This window comes from Centruroides sculpturatus, unplaced genomic scaffold (assembly GCF_000671375.1).
Source record: "Centruroides sculpturatus isolate CEXI.00-Female unplaced genomic scaffold, Cexi_2.0 scaffold965, whole genome shotgun sequence".
Classification (NCBI taxonomy): domain Eukaryota; kingdom Metazoa; phylum Arthropoda; class Arachnida; order Scorpiones; family Buthidae; genus Centruroides; species Centruroides sculpturatus.
The window spans coordinates 87,086-107,536 of record NW_019385207.1 but is presented as its reverse complement, the minus strand read 5'-3'; the positions used below and the strand labels follow the sequence as shown (position 1 = coordinate 107,536).

The 20,451-nt window shown below is 30.2% G+C and overlaps 1 protein-coding gene across 1 annotated transcript in view; it reads right to left on the bottom strand.

Moving 5' to 3' along the window:
- Nucleotides 1-13,122, bottom strand: part of LOC111636123 (brefeldin A-inhibited guanine nucleotide-exchange protein 1-like) — a 115,478-nt gene extending 102,356 nt beyond the window's left edge. Inside the window, exons 1-5 of the mRNA XM_023381298.1 lie at nt 12,989-13,122; nt 12,099-12,243; nt 6,876-7,022; nt 3,998-4,201; nt 2,347-2,509 (exon numbers count right to left, since the gene is read on the bottom strand). Of these exons, the coding sequence (XP_023237066.1) occupies nt 2,347-2,509; nt 3,998-4,201; nt 6,876-7,022; nt 12,099-12,243; nt 12,989-13,122 (793 nt within the window). The remainder of the gene's footprint in view (nt 1-2,346; nt 2,510-3,997; nt 4,202-6,875; nt 7,023-12,098; nt 12,244-12,988) is intronic.
- Between the last annotated feature and the right edge of the window lie 7,329 nt (nt 13,123-20,451).

Below are 20,451 nucleotides of genomic sequence, written 5' to 3'. Positions count from 1 at the left end.
GGTTGTTTTTTTAACCCGGGAAATCCCGCAAATTTCTTAAAAATTCACTTTTTTCTTATTTTGTGTTAAAGTTGGGGAAATTTTGCAAATAGAAAGTATAATTAACTCATAAACTGTCAGAATACATTTGTATTTATTAATTTTAAACCTACTTATTAGATTTTTTTAAATTTTTGCTCATTATGGCATGTCACAAATGGTCAATAATCAATACATAGCTTATTTGCAGCAGGACTCTCAAAATTCTTTACCTGTAATATCTGGATAATTGTGCTTATGCTGTCTTAATTTTTAATCATGTCCAGTAAATTCAATAACTGTGTAACGCCAAGTTGTGCAAATTGCGCAAGGATACAAACGAGTACGAAGTCTGCAAGTATGAAGTTTTTAACAAAACCTGATTATTAAAGACAAGTGAACTGCCAAATTATTGGGCTATGATGTTTCTATTAAAGCAGTCGAGGTAGACAAATCAAGAATACTAGAGAACAAAAGAAGTACTACAATATCGAAAACAAACTAGAAATCTTTCAGGATACAGGTGAAAAATGCATATTTGTCTTCTCTTAAATGCATTAAACACGATTCCACTTGCATCAATTGAATCGGAAAGGGCATTCCCGGTAGCAGGACTTTTCATTACCAAAATAAGAATCAGATTGAGTGATTGATTGACCATCTTTGCTTTTTAAAATCTTATAAAAATTTACAATATTTTGTATTATATTTTATTTAAAAAATGAAAATTACCTTCTAAGTTAGAAGTTTAATCTAAGTTTTTTTTTTTTTTTAAATTTTTATCTCAATTCAAAGCGTTTTTTTTTTTTGTTGTTGTTGTATGCAGTTTCCAGCAAACTAATAAATTTTTCTATTTGTGACAATTTCTACGTAATTCAAAGGTAATTTTTAATATATATCTTACACATCATTATTATTATGATTTCGGAGTTTACAGAACGTATTAAATTACTTTAAAAAATGAAAAATAATTATATCATTTGATTTCATGATATTTTGTATATCTCAAAAATAATTAATTTTGTCCCGAGATTTCCCGGGATCCTGGGTAACACTTCACTTTTATCTCGGAATCCCGGGACAAGCAAAAGACCGGGAAATGAGAAACCCTAGTTACAAGTATACTGGACTGCAAATTAAAAAGTTGGGTAACCCAGAATTACTCAAAATTTGGTTTTTCATCTGTTTTATACCAAATGTGGAAATTATGTCAAGTAAAAACATTTAAACTTCAAAAGTTTTATTGGTGTCAGATGTACTCTGCCATCCAAAAGATTTAAGTCATCCGAATGTTGAAATAGCATTCCTATCATCAAATAAAACTGCCTTGATTTAGTTGTTATATATAGAAATTTAACAGATGTGATTGACAACATGATGGCTTGGAAATACTTTTAATTTTGAACTGTATCTATATATCTCTGTAATACAGTGACGTTTTTACACTTTATATTTTAGTGTTTTTTTAAATATTTTTTTAATATTTCATTAAAAAGTTTTACCTATATACAACATTTATCCAATTTTATCAACAATCTTTTAATTTGTATTACAGATATACCTTTTTATTGCATTTTATTAGTGTTTTAAACTCAATTTAAATTCTTTTTTAAATCTTAATTTATTTTTAGTTTTACTATTTTTACCCCCTTTAATAGTCCAGCTGTCGCCAATATAAATATACTATTGCAGCTAATTTACTTTACTAAATTTTTGTGTGTAATGTAATAAACAGTTGTAATCCATAATGTAATTCATTGTTTCAATTTATCAGATATAACAGGACTGATGATGGGGAAACAACTTGAGATAAATTTCCTTTCTAAATAAAAGACTGTATAATCAATCACCTGGTGTTCCATTTTAAAAAAAGCAAAAATTTTGTGCTTAGTACCAACAATCTTAAAAAAACAACATGTAATCAAGTACCATAGTTTTGATAGCCAAAAGTATGAAATTTTGCTTTGTTTTGTATTTTAGAATTTATGAATCACAAAACTTGGCACCATAGTTGAGTAAATAAGAGTATAGCCAAAAACGTTTTTAAAATAAAGAGTATAGCTTTGATTACCTTAATATGCAGAACTGTTAATATTTATTTTAAAGTTGTATTTTTGTTACCTTTTGGAATGCAACCCTGCTTTTTCTTATTTTTAGTCCCACATAACAAGGATTTGCTTAACATGTCATTTGTCAGGAATCTAATTCCCTATTATACAAGGATACCTACAGGTATCCCTGCATGATAAAATTCAACTATTGCTTGCATGCATGTTGTAAAAAATTATTTTTATATTTCATTACTATCTGTATAAATTAACAAAATACCTTCTGATACTCTGTTAACAATATCTTGGAGCACAGAAGCTGCTATCATCTGAGGTAATTCTTCTAGTTCCTCACATTCTTGTTTATAAGAATCCATACATGGTTCTATTCTATCAGTTTCATCAAATTTTCCAATTACAACTTCATTTTCACTTCCACCTCCCTACAGATTATCAATTATAAATAATAAAANTCATCTAATTAAATTCGTTCAACTACTACCATTAAAAACCAAAAGGGCTGAAGAAGTAGCATACGTTCTTTTAGACATTTTTACAATTTTCGGTGCACCGAGTATTCTACAAAGCAATAATGGCAGGGAATTCACCAGTAATATCATCAAAGAAATGTGTAATATGTGGTCCGAGTTAAAAATGGTGCATGGAAAGCCCAGGTACTCACAAAGTCAGGGTTCAGTAGAAAGATGTAATCAAGACATAGAAAATATGCTTAGTTCTTGGTTGGAGACTAACAATACTAACAAATGGTCAGAAGGATTACGTTTTGTACAACTGATGAAAAATCGAGCACATCATACTGGTATAAACTGCAGCCCCTATGAGGCCATGTTTGGAGCAAAGTTAAAAGTTGGACTAAAGAATTTTATACCCAACGAATCATTGATCAACGGTTACTGCATGTTTTGTTTCCGTATTATTAGTAGAAACTATTTTGGTAATAAATTCATTTTGTTATTTACTCTTGTCATTTTTTTATTGACCATTGGAGGTTAAAAAAAAACAGCCTATGTATATTCAACATATAACAGTTATCCTAGAATGGAACAAATTCAGTTTGCTGTTATAGTTAAGATAAAACAATATTTGTCATAATCAAATTGTATAGCATCTCTAAACCCAATATATTTGTAATAAGCCAAACAACTACCATTAATTCATATGCCTTTATGTCCTCATTTTATTCAATTTATTATATAAATGTCTACTAGGACAGATCATATTAATATGGCCTATTGTACTGGTGTTCGGTTTCTGCAGTCGAAGAAACTGAACATCAGTACAAAAGGTCATATTAATATGATCTGTCCTAGTAGACATTTATATAATAAACTGCAAACAACTACCAGATTACATTGGGCTACTTTTCTGAGACTTATTTAGAAATTAATTAAAATAATCGTAGAAAAGTAGCCCAATGTAATCTGGTAATTGTTTAGCTTATCTTGTATATATTAAACATTTGTACTTTAAATCTTAAAAGTAATACACACATAAAATTGATGTAATATTTATCTATTTTTTTTTTTTTTTTATCTGCAGGTATAGTCTGATAATGATAAATATTATTTTACTGAAATTGTAGCAGTAAATCTAAATTTGTTCCATACTAGAATAACCTTGTTGTATTTGAATGTGTGGTTCTTGATGGTAAGTAATTGATACTTAAAGACACGAATATTTTTATATACCTATTCCTCTATTGACGCATTTTTACTATATTTTGTTAATTTTTTGCAGTACTAATCTTAAATATTTTTGGAATTGTCAAATATCTAAATATTTAATAAAAATATTCTGATTTTTTTAATAAGGTTAGTAATTCATGTTTTATATCTGCATGTAATTTTATTTTTATAAAAATTTTTTTAAAGTTAAAAAATTTTATTTTTAACCTAAATGTTTCAAAAAAATAAATAAATAAATAAAATACTCACTGCCTGAGCTTCCATTCGACTAAAAATGACATTTAGCATCTGAGTCAGAGTTGCCTTTGCAGTTGTCTGGTTTATGAGATTGCGACTAGCCAAATAAATATTGTAACAAGTCCTAACAGCTTGTAATACACTCCCTTCATGAACTTCACATGACTGAGAAGTCACCACTGTTAACAGTGCCTAAATATAATATATAAAATAATAATACATCCATCATTAATATTGCTAGATAAACAAATATATTTAAAAAATGATTGATTATATTTGATATTTATAAAATACTAGTTTATAGATGAACTAGTTTAAAAAGTTAGATCAAGTAAAGTATAACTGTAACAATTTTAATTGAATCTTAACTTATGTAATTCATTCATTCACATATTTATGATTACTTGTATGTCCAACTAAACAATGCTTAATAAACATAATTATGTTAATTAATAATAATTGCATATAACCTCATAATTTAGATATCTAGTAATATGGAATGATTTTTGAGAACATTCTTAAGTTAATTATTACTGACACTTTTAATATCAACATCATTAATTTCTTAAAACAACAAAATTTACTAATAAATAATATATGAAAACATTACATTGGATGAGTTGTCAACAGTGTTTCAATGATTATTCTTGGTAATGCATTATTAAGAACTGTTGTTTAATACAGTTTCTAACCACAAGGATTCTTTCTTTCAGAATTCAAACATTCTTTCAAATAAATGGATACAATAGATACTTTTTACTATATCTCTAGTCTCATTTTCTGCCGGTTAAACACCTTATGTATGGCCAATGTCTTTCTTGTATGTATGTATATCTCTAGTCTATAAAATTTTAAACAATAAGCTGAATATCTAAACATGCAGTATGTATGTATAACATTTCCACTTTTGTCATGAGTATTTTCATGTAATTTCCTTAATAACTCAATAGAATTTAGTGGACTGGTTCAACATGTGTAAATTTACACTGACTTAGGCATGATTTGTCAAGTTTTACTGTTATAAAGTATAAACACAAAATTGGAAAAAACTTCAACAACTCACACATCAACACCTTTACTTCCCAACAATAGTTTTTAATTAAACAAATTTCTCTCTCACTCAATAAGCCTTCTTCAGGTTAACAATAGAATCAAAACACTTTGGCAGTTAACATTTGAAAGAACATGTGTTCTAATTAGAATTCACAGAATTTTAAATCTTATAAAGGTATATGAGATGTAAAGATAAAAACAAAGATAAAAATTACAAATTAGCAAAAAAATACCAATATAACATGTATAAAAATTAAGTTTAAATACATACCTAGCATTAAATATGTATAAACCGCAATCTCAATAAATAGTATATACATTACCTTATACCATACATTAACCTATAACACAATATTTTAACCAATGATGTTAAAATATATATCTTTATTGTTAAACTATTTTAATCTGTATAATTAAACTGCCTCCCCTGTCTTTTATGCCATTCATCCATCCCATCTTTTACAAGGCATCATACAATGATCTCTAAACTGAAGATAAAAACTCGGCTCCTTATAATTGATGCAGTCCCCCATTTGCTGCTTTAAAGATCTCAAGGGTTTCTAATGTCCTAATATGGTCAGTTCTAAAAGCAGCATATATCATTTCAGTCTTATCCAACTTTGCCTCTATCCCTTGTTCAGTGGTAAATACAGCCAATATAATGACTGGCTTAAATCATTTCTATGGCATATTTATGTTCTCTCAATCTATTAACTAGTGATCTGTTTGTAGAATCTATATATTCTAGGATACATCCAACCCTTTCATCCATTATAGAGATTCTGTAATGGATGAAAGAGTTGGGTGTATATGTCCAAGAGATTCTGTATATGTCAAGGACTTGTATTTGTATTATACTTATTGTTTTGTAACAATTTATATACTGTTAGTTTGCATCAATAGCAAAGAGTTGTATCAGTGTATTTAGCAATTTTGCTATATATGCATGCCAATGTCTTACTGTAATCAACTATCAAGTGGCAAGAAACTTGGAATGTATACAGTTGCTGTCTAACATGCATCTGGAAATATTGATCTGGTGATTTACATATTTCTGTGTCAATTTCTGTACCATCCTTCTATGGTACCCATGACTTACTGCTATTTCCTTTACTCATTTGAGTTCTTCTAATATGTATAATATGTTGGAGCAACGAATAATAGCTCTATTAATACTCTAAAGGTGTCTAGTTTTAGTTTATAGTTGTAGAAGTCACTTAAAAAAAAAAAAAGGTGATGTCCTGGTTTTTGATACAGGTTGGTAAAGATTTGGCCTCCCCTAAGTATATTCATTAACTCAAGAAAATATCCTGATGTATCACTCCTGTTCTAGTTTCAGTGTGAAGCCAAATGGATTGTTGTTAATCCTTGTTAAAAAAACTGTCTGGTTTAGCTTCCAAATAATAAGAATGTCAATGACATATATCATATAGAGTACAATGTGTAGGGGAAATTCTGGTAAAAGTGTTTTCTTTAGGTCCTGATTTACCAGCTTGCATAAGTCTCCAGATATAAGACTTCCCATTGGTACACTATGGTTCTAAATGAAAGTTTGGTTACTATATTTAAAGAAATAAGAATAACAAATAAATAGGTAAGTTCTATGATTTGTTGATGACGTTAGAATGTAGATGTTAGAATGTTGATGACGTTAGAATGACCCTCTCTAATAGAAAGTCCCTCAATATACAAAAACAGGATTGTATACATATTAAGAAGTACAGATTAATATTCTTAGTCCTACAACTAATCTTATTCTATTTTTATTATTATTTGCTTTTACTTTGTAACAAATTTATTAATTTAAAAATACCTTTATAATTTGTAACTGAACTCCATCATCAGTAGTTGGGCCTTGAAAGCAACTACATATTGTTTCAACAATCCTATCTATTAATTGCTTTTCAGGAATTCTGGGATCAGGAATATTTCCCGTAAGATGCCCATATGCAATTAATTTCTGAAAAAGTGAATATAATATGATTCAATTAATAAATCATTACAGAAATAAACAGTAATAGTAATAATAATAATAATAATAATAATAATATTTTGTGCTAGTCATCACCTTGTTGAGATGAAGAAAGCACAGCACAGTACTTTCAATGAACTAACAAACAGTGCTGCCAGAATCAAACTTTCAGTAGAGCCTTCCATACTAGTAGGATCTATGAGAAGAAATAAAGCTAAAAGCTAGGTAGCATCTGACCTAGAGTTGGCTGCTGCTTAAAAGCATCTGTTCCCCATGTTTAGAGCAACTGATTTATGAGCATTTGGTTTTAACATAATATAAGCATACCTACTTCTGTAGAAGGAAAATAATTGTTGTGGCACATTCTCAGTATGAATTTGGTTTGAATGTTAATGTATGTTACCCAGGAAAACAAAGGTCCATATTGACGGGTTAGACAGAAGGACACATTCAAAAATCTACCATAGTCTCTCTTGGCCACCAGTGGCAAATGCAGCATTGGCTTAAATTTGGCTATGCAATCATAATTACATTCACACACAATGGATAATGTATACCAACTTAGCCAAAGAGCTTTAGAGGAATTCAGCCACCAATCACCAAGGACAGAAAAAAATGCCAATGGATGGAATGAACACAAGAAATGAATGAATTTATTCTCAATGTTACAAAAAAATTGTTTTTGATCAGAAAAGGACAATTAAACGTAACCATGTTATTTTAGAAACAACACTTCAACATATCAAACAATAAGTTGTAGAACAAATACATCAACTTGCACTAATACTAACTAAATCACAATAAAGATCAGACATTTAGCATGACATATATACATTATTATATAGTACATCAAGACCAAATTATATAATAATAATCAAATGATAATGCCAGAGTCATTGGGCCATAACTTGGCTAAATAAACTGAGTACTCTTCAATTTATTGGTAAGTATATCTAAAAAATACCTTGTTTATCAGGAAAACACGAATTACTCATGGAAAATTTCTTATCCGTTTTAGGATGATAATCCAATAATAAATAACCAAATTCCTTTTCAATTGCTTTTTTATATGCATCTATGAAAAAATTAAGCTTGGCAACCCAAACAACACACTTGACTTTCATCATGATTATTTTTAAATGAAATCAAGTAATGAGTATTTAAATTTATATCTCTCATAATTCTATTTTTCAAAAATAAATTTTGCATTATTAAGATGATGCTTACATGAGATTAGACCATGAACAAATGTGTGGTTTTTGGAGACAATTTGTGCATCAAATCATCAATTACTATTAAATCCTATCCTTCCACAGATTCAGGTAAGCCATACATAAATGTAATATCTTTTTATTCTTGAAAAAATGGTAGATATACAGAATAACACTATAGAATCTTAAGAGGTTTTTCATAAATTTTGTAATGAATAATTTTTCTTACCAATGTAGTTTTTCTGCATTGTGATGGTCCTACAATTATACAAGTACAAGGATGTTTGAAATTCATATCAATCAACCTTATCAATTTTAGCAAATCTATAAAATTTTGATCTTGAAGTTATCTCCTTAAACATTAACAAATCCTTTTTGTTATCTATATAAATTTCTTTCATGTCTTCTACACATCGTTCAAACGAATTGTATAATCCGTTACTTACTTTGTTAATTCACCCACCATCATTAACAATTACAAAACCAAACTTTCCTTCTCCTTTCCAAAATTCACCATTAACTTTAAAATAACGCAAGAGAATAGGAAAATTATCAGGGATATCGAAAGAAAAATTATTTACTCCAGCAATACAAGCATCCAAAGACTTCTATAAATAAGGAGAAATAGTATAAATTCTATTGTTGGAGTAATTAATAACAAAACCATACATCTCCATGGCTGCAGTTAAATAAAACAAATATTCTTTAAAAATTTAATTTATATCAAATAATAACCAATCATATTTCTTCTAGTTATTCTTTTTAAATAAAAAATATAGTCCAAAGTGTATCAGACATATAAAGGTATAAGAACAAGTGTATCAGACATATAAAGGTCTGTTTGGACTATACGGACCTTTATATGTCTGATACACTTGTTATATGTCTGATACAAAAGTTATATGCTCTCCACCCCAAATTAGTAGTGTCTTGCCCCTATATATCATACTTTCCTGCAAGCAACAGAGTAGTGCTGGTCATCTATCAAACTTTTTTCAGGGAAAAATTTTTGAATTGAAACAGCATTACTTCTGGTGCAAACCAGAAGTTCGTATATAGTTAATAGGTCTCCTGCCCCTAACCTTTCCATATCTGGTCTCAACTTTCATCCATCTCAGTTCTCAAGAATAAGGAAGGACAGACAACAAGACAGACAGATGGACAACAGTGGGAATTTATAAGTCTACAATTTTTTCAAATTGAAGCCCAATAAAAGACAAACCACTACAACGTTAGTTACATATGGTTTGGATGAGGATGCACAACTTAAGTACCTTGAAATGCTAAAAGTTTACAAGGCAAGCAGAAACAACATGGTTATTAACTACAAGGGCATTATTCCCAGCTTGGATGGCTTTAATTGAAATTTAATATTACTTTTTACATCCTGATGCAATCATATGATTGCTGACTTCCAATCAGACATTGTTCTTTTTATATTTTAAACAGATAACATTCCATCTCTTGTTCTGTTCCAAATCTGTTCTTTTAACCTGAAGATGATAGCTCAAGGCAATTGAAAAACATATATAAACATGTCAAAATCTAATATTTTTGTAACAAAACTAAACAATTGCCAGATTTAAATCAGGCTACTTTATTGCTACTATTAATAATTAAACACTGAGTAATTTGGTACTAGAGACGGCACCTAATGCCTATCTCTAGTACCAAATTACTCAGTATTTAATTATTAATAGTAGTGGTAAAGCAGTGTGGTTTAAATCTTGCAATTGAAAATATTTGCTTTTCTTTCAACATTTTATTCTACATGCTGAATTTTTGGTTTTTATAGGTGATATTTGAAGTGTGCACTGCCATGATGTAAATGTCAAAAAACAAATATTTTAGGAAAGATAAAAAAAAACTTTTCTAGTGAATGAATTCCTTCAAGTCCTAAAGAAATTTATTTCAATTTTACAATAAAATGGTTTAAAAAAAACTCGCTAGGTTTAAAAATTCTCTGGAATAACAAAATAATGTAAACATTATGGCTTGCACATAAATTCAACTTCAAAATACAGCCACTTACAGCACCACTATCAACATTTTTTTGCAACAAAAAACATTAGGTTTAGAATTCATTTCTTCAATAAAATGTATTTAGAGAAAAAGGACATTTACAATATCAGGGCATTGCATGCTTTATTTATAGTTTCATTAAAATATTAATGTAAGTGTTTTTAAAGATATTGATATAATTATTAATATAATATAACTAATATGAAAGCTATTTGTGAAACTTAAATATTTAATCATAGTTGATATTAAACTACTCTCTCTCCAAATAACAAATATCAACTATGAATGAGAGTTTTGAATGATTGCATTATCATATCAAACATTACCTTCGTGCCAAAATTCATCAAAATCAGTAAAGGACAACTTTAGTACTTCTTGTTAGAGATAAGTTACAATAGAAATGATTTATTCTTCTAGGGACTATAATGATTCATTTTTCTTATATAAGATTGATGCATTTTTCAGCTAATGTTGAGCCACTAGCTTGTATCAGTCCAAGACTCCAAAATTATGACAACTTAAATGTCACTACACCACAGGTTGGGGAAATCCCTGTACAATACTGTTTTGCTCTAACACGATTCGAGAATTGGAGACATCTTCAACCTGTAGTGACACTTAAGTCACAGCCACATATTAAGTCAATATTTTGCTAATTTTTATATATTATAATATTAATAGCTAATTTGTTTTAATATTCTTATAAACAACAATCTATCTTTGATTAAATTGTAAATTATAAATTAACAAGAATTTTTAAAGACAGAAAAAATGCCTTCAGGTACAAAATGCTCAAGGGCATATATTACTCAAATTATTTTAGGTACCCAGTTAGCAAAATAACACAGGCATCCAAACAAAACAATTCTATAATGTTCAGTATACTAACATATATACAGATATCCCTCATATAACACAATAGTTAGGTTCCAAAAAGTGCCATGTTATGCAAATCCATTCTATACAAAGCAAAGGACATGTATAAAGCATAGAGTTAGATTACAAAAGTTAGCAAAAGTATGCTATTCTGTTTTTAATTAAGAGAAATATGTTTATTAAATCAATCACTACCAGAAGTATTACACATTAGTATTAATTTTTTCTTCACTGCTAAACACCATTAAATGAAGATGTTTTATTTTTGGCAAAATGTTGTCATCTGAGCCTTCCTGTTGACTTAATCTAAAATATTGGCAACATCTTGATTTTTCTCTACTTTTTTCATAAAATCTGATATTTTCATTTGCTTGCATTTGCCTAAGACATCTTTAAAAATTTAATCTTTTTGTGTAGTAACTTTTAATTTAATCTCTAAAAACAAAACATGAAAATGGTCTTTCAGGTTCATTTAAAATACTATCACCAACAGCAGCAACACCTGGTTTATAGAAAACTAGGACAAGGAAAAATACTTGTACAATTGATTCTCATTAAAGAAAACCAGGCAAAGGCATACAATAATATTGAAAATTTCAATATTCTAAAATCCATTTACAAATATGAGACAATACAGTACACATGCATATTTGAATAAAAAGACATTGAATGATTATGATTGCACTAAAAAATTATGACATTTTGTATGGATATGTATCCAATTTTCAAAGCATGTTAGAGCAAAACAGTGTTGTACAGGGGATTTCCCCAATTCCTGAATTGTGTTAGTGTGAAACTGTGTTGTAGGAATGCCATGTAAATTTAACAAGGGATATCTGTATATTTTTTTTATTCTTTTGTATAATTGAATTTTCAATAAAATTTCTAAATTTTACCAATTTCTACATGAGCATTAAATCACTATTAATTTACAATATTTTCAATTAAGAATTACCTGAATACAGTCTAATGCTGTTATTACAATTCGAGGTGACTTTGACTGACATGCCAATTCAAATGGTAAAAAGTATTTTTCTGCTTCTAAATTGCCGGCTTTTGATTTAGGAAGGGGTAGAGCAGAGGAAGTATTATCAAGCTGACTGAAATATAAAAAATATTATTTCATAAATATTAAAAATTTAATTTTTATGTATACATTTAATAATTTTGTATATATTCTTAATTATTAATAAAATATTAATAATTGTTAAGATTATACAAATTACACAATACTTTCCAATCAATTACTATCTATGAGGTCTGTTCAAAAAATATGCGAACTGACGTCATAAAACAAAATGTACTTTATGTAAAAGTTACATGTCTGGGTCCCCTTCAAAGTACTCTCCTTCCCAACGCACACACTTATCCCAACGATGTTTCCACTTGTTGAAACAGTCCTGGTACACTTCTTTTGTAATGTCCTTCAGCGCCTTTGTCGCATTCGCCTTAATCTCGGGAATCGTCTCAAATCTTCTTCCTTTCAAGGGTCTTTTGAGTTTGGGGAACAAGAAAAAGTCACAAGGAGCAAGGTCAGGTGAGTAGGAGGGGTGGGGAAGAACAGTGATCAAGTGTTTGGCCAAAAACTCACGAGTTCTGAAGGCTGAATGGGCTGGAGCATTGTCATAATGGAGAAACTAGTCGCCACTCCTCCACATTTCTGGCCTTTTGCGATGGATGGCGTCCCTCAGACATTTCAGAACTTCAATGTAGTAAGTCTGGTTCACTGTGGAGCCTTGGGGGAGGTACTCGTGGTGAACAACATCCTTAGCATCAAAAAAAACTGTCAGCATCACCTTGACATTGGATCAAACTTGGCAAGCTTTTTTGGGTTTGGGGGACCACTTGAAACATGCTGTAAGCTTCATAGCAACATCACCATAAGCCGTGTTGAGCATAGCAAATGTTTCAATTGCAGATTTCCCAAGTTTAACATAAAATTTCACAGCAAGTCGTTGCACCATCAGGTGCAACGACATTGCTGAACATTCTGAAATCCGACAAACGAAAAAATTGCACTTTACTAAAAACTGCATAGCTAATCAACAAATAAAGATATCTGTAATCAGGAAACGGCTTTATCACCATAGGGATCTGTACAAACCTAGCGACACCAAGCAGATTCCCCTGGAACCAACTGGAGCCGCGCAATTCAAACAGTCCGCGTATTTTTTTAACAGACCTCGTATATCATATAAGAAAGTTTCAGAATAAAGTTGTTTTTGTTTAAAATGGACAACACAACTATTAAAAATCCTAAACAAAAAAAAAATGATTTTTTTTCGGATGTTAGATTAACAGTGTTCTTTCAATTAAATCAGTATTTTCTTAAATACCATATTTCTTCAATTCTACAAAGCATTATGATTTTGAAATAGACTTTTAAGACTTTTTTGGAGGGAATAATTTTAAAATAATAAATTTTACTAAGTTTTGTTAAAAATGCAAATTCCATAAAATAGGTAATGTTTGGCAATTATTCCCATGCTCTTCTCTGTATACCGTAACAAACCCAGCATTTCTCAACAGAACATAGCCAAAGTCATTATTCTCTTCACCAGTTTGTTATCCCTAAACCATGCATCCTGGCACAAATAACTCCCAGCTAAACAATGCACATGTACCCAGCTGTCCACATGGGTGAAACAAAATATGATTCATTGAAACAGGAAACCTGGCCACTCAACATCCTGTTTTGATTAATGGTCATGTGGTCATATCATTAGAGAAACTTTTGACAGTGAACTGAGGTGAGCTTTGGCACTCAAAGTGGTTTCTAGCTATGCAGTACAATTTACAGATAGGTTCTATATTTTGTATCACATTGCTTTCTTCACTAGCATTGAAATTTTCAGTAAAATAAACAAACACCTTTCTCTATTCCAGCACAACGTTTAATGCGTTAAAACTGTTTTCGACCGTTTTAAGCAATCTTCTTCAGTTCAAATTCGAACCATATAACAAACAAAGTATTCAAAAAAAATACAAAAAAATACAAAAATGCGGAACCTGAAGAAAAGGATTGATGAGCACAAATACTCAGTGAATAGGAGTGTTGATAGCATAGTCCTTGCAGCATTTGCAAAGCAGCAAGGAATTGCAGTATACTGGGATCAGGCAGCGATTATTAGACCTACAAGATCAATGCAAGCAGTGAAACACCTGGAAAAAGTTGAGATACACAAGGCACATATGACCACGCAGTGCATCAATCACAGGGATGCTGAAGGTTTATCAACAGTCTGGAAGTCACTTCTGTTCATACCAGACAAGAAAGCAGATGCTCACATCTAAAATCAATGAAAATCAACTAACCCATACCTCAACTAGTGGTTTGCTGTTTTTCTCTCCTCAAATCATTTTTTGAAGATGCTAACCAAAGCTGATTATGAATATCCCATATGCCTTGCTATCTCAGAAATACTTTGACCCAGTCAATGAGCCACCACAATTTGGTTTTTGTCAAACTCACTTGAGTCCATTAATCTTCCCATGTAAGGAAAATGTAAATCAAGAATTAACAGCTCTGTCTGCTCTATTCACATTAATCTCTGATGTAAATATGTGCTGTGTTTTGTCTTCAGTTGCATTTGAATGCATAACATAAAGGTAGTCATAATGTTTTGGCTTTCCAGTATGCATGTTCTACTTAAAAATTTGAATATAATATCTTGCTCTCTCTCGTATTAATAAATAAATTTGTAATCTTTAAAAATGAAATAATAATTATAACAAACCAATAAATCCTTAGTGTTTCATAAATCCTCGGAGTTAGTGTTTGTATAATTAGAAGTAATAAGAAAAATATCATAATTTGCTGTCTATAATCCTTAGATTGTGTTAAATCCTTCCAACTTCGATGGTTGAATAAACTGTGTATAATCTCTGACATTTTTTTCCATAACACAAAAAAGATTCTAAAATCATTTTACTTTTTATCGTGTCAAGAAGTCTTCTTGACTAGTGCTGTGCTGATAACTGATATATCAAATTAAAATTGATAAATGTACGGTCAATGATCAATATTAATATTTTAGATTTTAGAATGGCCGATCAATGTTGTAAACATTTATTAGCTTAAGTTTGATACATCAGTTATTGGCACAGCATTAATTGTGAGACTGCAACAAACTCCAACAAAAGATAAATCTAAAAAAAAATTGGTGTTACAAGTATTGGCAATTTTGTTATAAATAAGTGGCATCTCATTGTTTTTATTTCATTAAACCCCTCCAAAATTTTTAACATTCTAGTGCAATTTTCTGACAGCTAGAGAAATTATTAAGTTGAAAGAAGTAAATTAATAATATCATTGGTACTTATAGAAATAGTGAAACTATTTCTATAAGTACCAATGATATTATTAATTTACTATTAATCCATATGTAGGCTTAGAGTGCTACATATGGATTAATAGTAAATTAATAATATCATTGACAACAAACACCAATACTATCAATATGTTAAAGGAATCTTGAAATCAAGCCCAATATTAATATCAATATTTTGGTTTAGTACAGTCCTATTCTTGACATGGTAAAATGTGAAGAAATATCTTATTGTTTATGAAAAATTATGGGCAGGAAATTACAATACTTATAGAACTTAAGAACAGTGGGAGAACTACAATAATGCAAAGTGATTCAGCAGAACCAGAGTCCAGAGTCAACAGAGAACCAAAGATGTCAAGCAAAAAGTCTACACCCATGATCAACTTCAATCATGTGATCAACAGATCTCTCGATCATGTGTTGGATGATTCTTTTTCTCATCAAGGACTAAAAACTTTTTCAAGAATATAAGTCTCATCTTTTGTGGCAGAGTGTGAGAGAAAGCAATACTCAGTAGAATTTCAAATCACAGTCCATAGTGAAATTGTTTCCCTATGCTTAAGAATATTAATTAATATATAGTTATGTAAATACTATCAAGATATTTATTAACTTTTGTAATTCTTACTAAATTAAATTTATAATTTAATAAGAATCAAAAATTTTGTTTGTATTTATCTTGGCAAAAGATTAATTGCTATACTAATTAAATGTTTTAAGAAATAGACTTCATTATTAAGATCTTGATAAATGATTATAAATTCCTTTAAAGATAAGTCTTTGGTCACTTGAAAAGTTGGAAATATTTCAGTGACTAAACTTACACCATTATAAAATGAATGTAGAAATATTAAACACTTCTCAAAAGTAAAACAGCAACACCACAAAGGAATATGCATAACCATATGCAAGTTGTAGGACCAATAGATGATGACAAAGATATGTAAATGATTAAGTTTGAGCATGCATTGTCATGTAGTATCCAGTTTTGGGCTGTAACGGTTAATAGCTGACTCAGGCCACAAATGCTATCAGCAAGAGTTCATGGCAGCCAAACTTTGAAGAAACATAGAAAATGCCTCTGAGACAAGAGTGGGCTGAATACCACTAGTTAACAACTGGGAAATAACCATATCCTGGACATGTGCAACCTTGGTTTGTCAATGCATGCAGTTTTCACAGGTGATGGACACGAAAAAGTACCATCCAGAGATGTATGACACAATGGATGTGGGTACATCTGAGAACATGCCAAAGAGAGAGTGGATTGCACTGGCGCTTGACAGAGCACACAGACTGGCAGATTTGCCAAACAACCCTTCAGGATCTGTTTTCCACTGCACATGACATCCTAAGCTGCCTGTTGCCATCAATGGGTGCATCTGTGTCCATGCAAACTATTCACTACAAGACGCATGAATTCAGGCTGCACTCAAGGTAACCAGCAACCAGGGTACATTAACTGCTTGAAATAGGACTGCATGCTTAGCATTGTGTCATCGTCATCGCAACTGGAATACTAAATGGCATTGGGTATTGTTTACAGATGAATCCCACTTCTGTCTATGCCTAGCTCTAAAGAAAGGTTGTCTCTGAAATGGAAAATAGTTTGTTCCTGGTGATTGGACATGGCAAGCAATGAAGATAGGACTAGTATCCAACTGTAATGTAATTTTTACTTTATTAAACCATGTTTTTTGTTTCTGTTTCTATTTTCTTTCTTACAATTGATGTGAAATTTGCCATTTATGTGTTTTGCAGTACGTTGATACCTGTCTATGGAGGACTGACAGCCATGGACAGATGTGGTAGTATCCCAGGAAATGCTATGTGCCAGTCCTTTTCACTGAGCATCACACCAGACATCATGTTCAAACAGCAAATTTCAGTATTCTGACAGCCAACCAGTACATCACACAAATTGTGGGGCCTGTGGTTTGGCCACTGGTGCAGGCCACACCTGACACACTGTACCAGTAAGACAATGCCCAACTGTGTGTCATATGGCAAACTCTCACCAGCTTGAATGGAATTCACATCCTTCCCTGGCCAGCAGCCTCGGTGGATCTCTCTCCCATCAAACACCAGTGTGACCTCGTATGATGTGAAGTGCACCAGGAACCATTACCACATACTATAGATGACAAGCATGCCTCAGTGGACACAGCTTGGCAAGGAATATCTCAGGCAAACATTAATCGCCTTATTGAAAGAATGACTTGCCATATAGCAGCCTGTATAACTGCCCATGGAAACCATATTCATTAGTGAATAAACAGGTCTCTGTTGCATATCCATTTTCTTTTAATCATTTGCATATCTCCATCATCTCTATTAGTCCTGCAATGTGCATTCCATCATGGTGTTGCAATTTTACTTTTGAGTAGTGTACTGTACATACTGTATATTTATATTTGCATTTGAAAAACCAATTTCTAAAGATATTTTCTCAGTCAGAAAAATATAGCATTCAATAAAGTTTTTTTAATCAAGGAACAGATCAGTGGCCAACTTTAGAATGGCTATGAATCAGAAATTAATAAATGTATTATTGAAAGGCAAAAACTTTACATTTGTAAGCTCTAAATGGTTATCTTAGGAATCTTTATACATAAAGAAAAATTTCATATTGTTTGTCCAAACTTTAGCAAAAGCAGTTTAACCAATTCTAACGAAAATTAGCACACTTCTTCTTGTGATCTGTGAAATTTTTCACAGATATTTTTATTTATTACTTAGTAAAATAACTTAAATACTTTTCAAAATATGTGAATATAATATTTCTCAAGTTACACTAATCTGTATTAAATTGTCTCATGTTTTCTTTCCAAGTGTATTTTAATTATTGTTAAGTTATTGATCAGTATAATAAATAATTAATCAATTATTTTTAACGTTTCTTAATTAATTTCAAGCTTTTCTTGAATTATTGGCAAGTCCTTTCTATATATTTGAATTTCATTTTCAGTTAATTTTATTTCTAATACAGAAATGAAGATTAATCCAAATAAAACATATATCCTTATACATATTTCAAAAAGGAAAAAGAATGGCTAAGCAAAATTATGATTTTTATCTCTTAAATGATAAATTAATGGTAGTTGATGAAATTTCATACTTAGGAATTCAGTTTATTATGATATTATCATTTGGAAAACATTTCCAACGAGTACAGAATAAAGCAATTAGAATAATAAATAATTTAATTTACTTCCTAGCTATAATGAAAATTAATTCTATATAAAAACAGTTTCAGCTGTTTTCGTCAATAGTGACAAACTCAATATGTTATTCTCTCCCAGTATGGTGCATGTATTGGCTGTCTCATTTTGAAAAAATAATACAATTATTATACACTAGCAGACCCAGCCACGCATTGTTGTGGCTCAAAATGTATCTATTATAAATGTATAACACTTCCCCCATGGGGGGAAATTTTTCAAAAAATTTCTTCTTAGTATACATTCTCTTGATGTACCCTATTAAAACGCAATCAAAAACGCATCTAAAATAGTATAAATAGAAGCAGAGTTCTTTACGGTAAGCCTTAATACTAACCATCTCCCTTCAGTGGGGGGAATTGACATGTATATTATATAAAAACACATGCGTATTCTAATGCAGCTTTGTGTCAAATTTTCAAAGGAATCGGTAGGAACAAACAAACATTACATTTTTATTTATATAGATAGATAGATGATGATCTGCTTTAGTTCATTTTCACAGAAAAGCATAATGCCTCACAGAAAAGCAAACTTAGGGCGTCATACTCGTAGCGCCATCTGTTGGACATAAAAGCCTTAACCTAGATAAGATCTTTTAATTTATATGAATGTTTACCAGAATAATATACAGCCTATGTCCACCCTGAAGTTCCATTCTAAATATTGGTGAAAGAATTTTTGAAATCGGATGAGTAGTTTTGGAGATTACCCGCTACATCCAAACTTACAAACATTACCTCTTTATAATATTAGTATAGATAAGAAAAATTTATTGTTTGGACAGAGCTATACCTGGATATGCAATTTGTCATGACACTAATAGGTTACAGTTAGAGCCTTTCATGGTAATAAGAATCATGATGTTCTGTAAGAAAATGCCTAACGGCAAGAATATACTGATAAATACCATATTGGAAGAGCTTAAAAGACTAGCTGAGGTTAAAAGGAATTACACCAATAATTTATACAATAAATTTAGTCTTATGCTGGCCAGATATGGATATCACATATATTATTTAACAATACAGAAGCTGATTGGAACTTTGGATTTACTACCTTAGTGGAAAATATGTTTAAATAACTGAATTGATCAAGAAATGAAAAATTACAAATTTCAAAATTTCATTCATAGTATATTAACAATTTAAGCTTTTCTCCTTCAAACAGTTATATTCATTTTCAAATCCCATTTAAGATGAAAGGTTTTGTATGTATTGTATTGTATTGTATTGTATTTGTAATTGTATTTTATCTCAGTTAAACTTTTGATTGTGGAGATTTAATTTAATGTATCCCCTAGTAGCTGGATAAATTCAAATATATACTAATGAATTTGAGTTTCATTTCTAATACTTCTTTAATTAGTTTCCTCAAAAAGTTTGTATCTATGTGAATTTAAATAAGTTTCAAATTATACTTAAATTACTGGTAAATAATTTAAATACAATTTCTTACAAGTTCCTTAATATTTGTACTATTTAATTAATGTCATTTTAATTTAGATTTTACAATATGTGATTTTAAAAAATATATATATATATTGATTATCACCCATATGCAATAAGGACCCAATGTGTTTGTTGTAAAACTCAGCATTGCAAAAATTAAATTGCAACAAATGTTTTCATTTATAATACACGGCTTTCAATTACAATCAACAGATAAATTACAAAATCATTCAAAAGTTACTATTGGTAATGTGTATTAAATTAACATATTGTAATGCAGATTCAGAATGAAAATGCACTACATT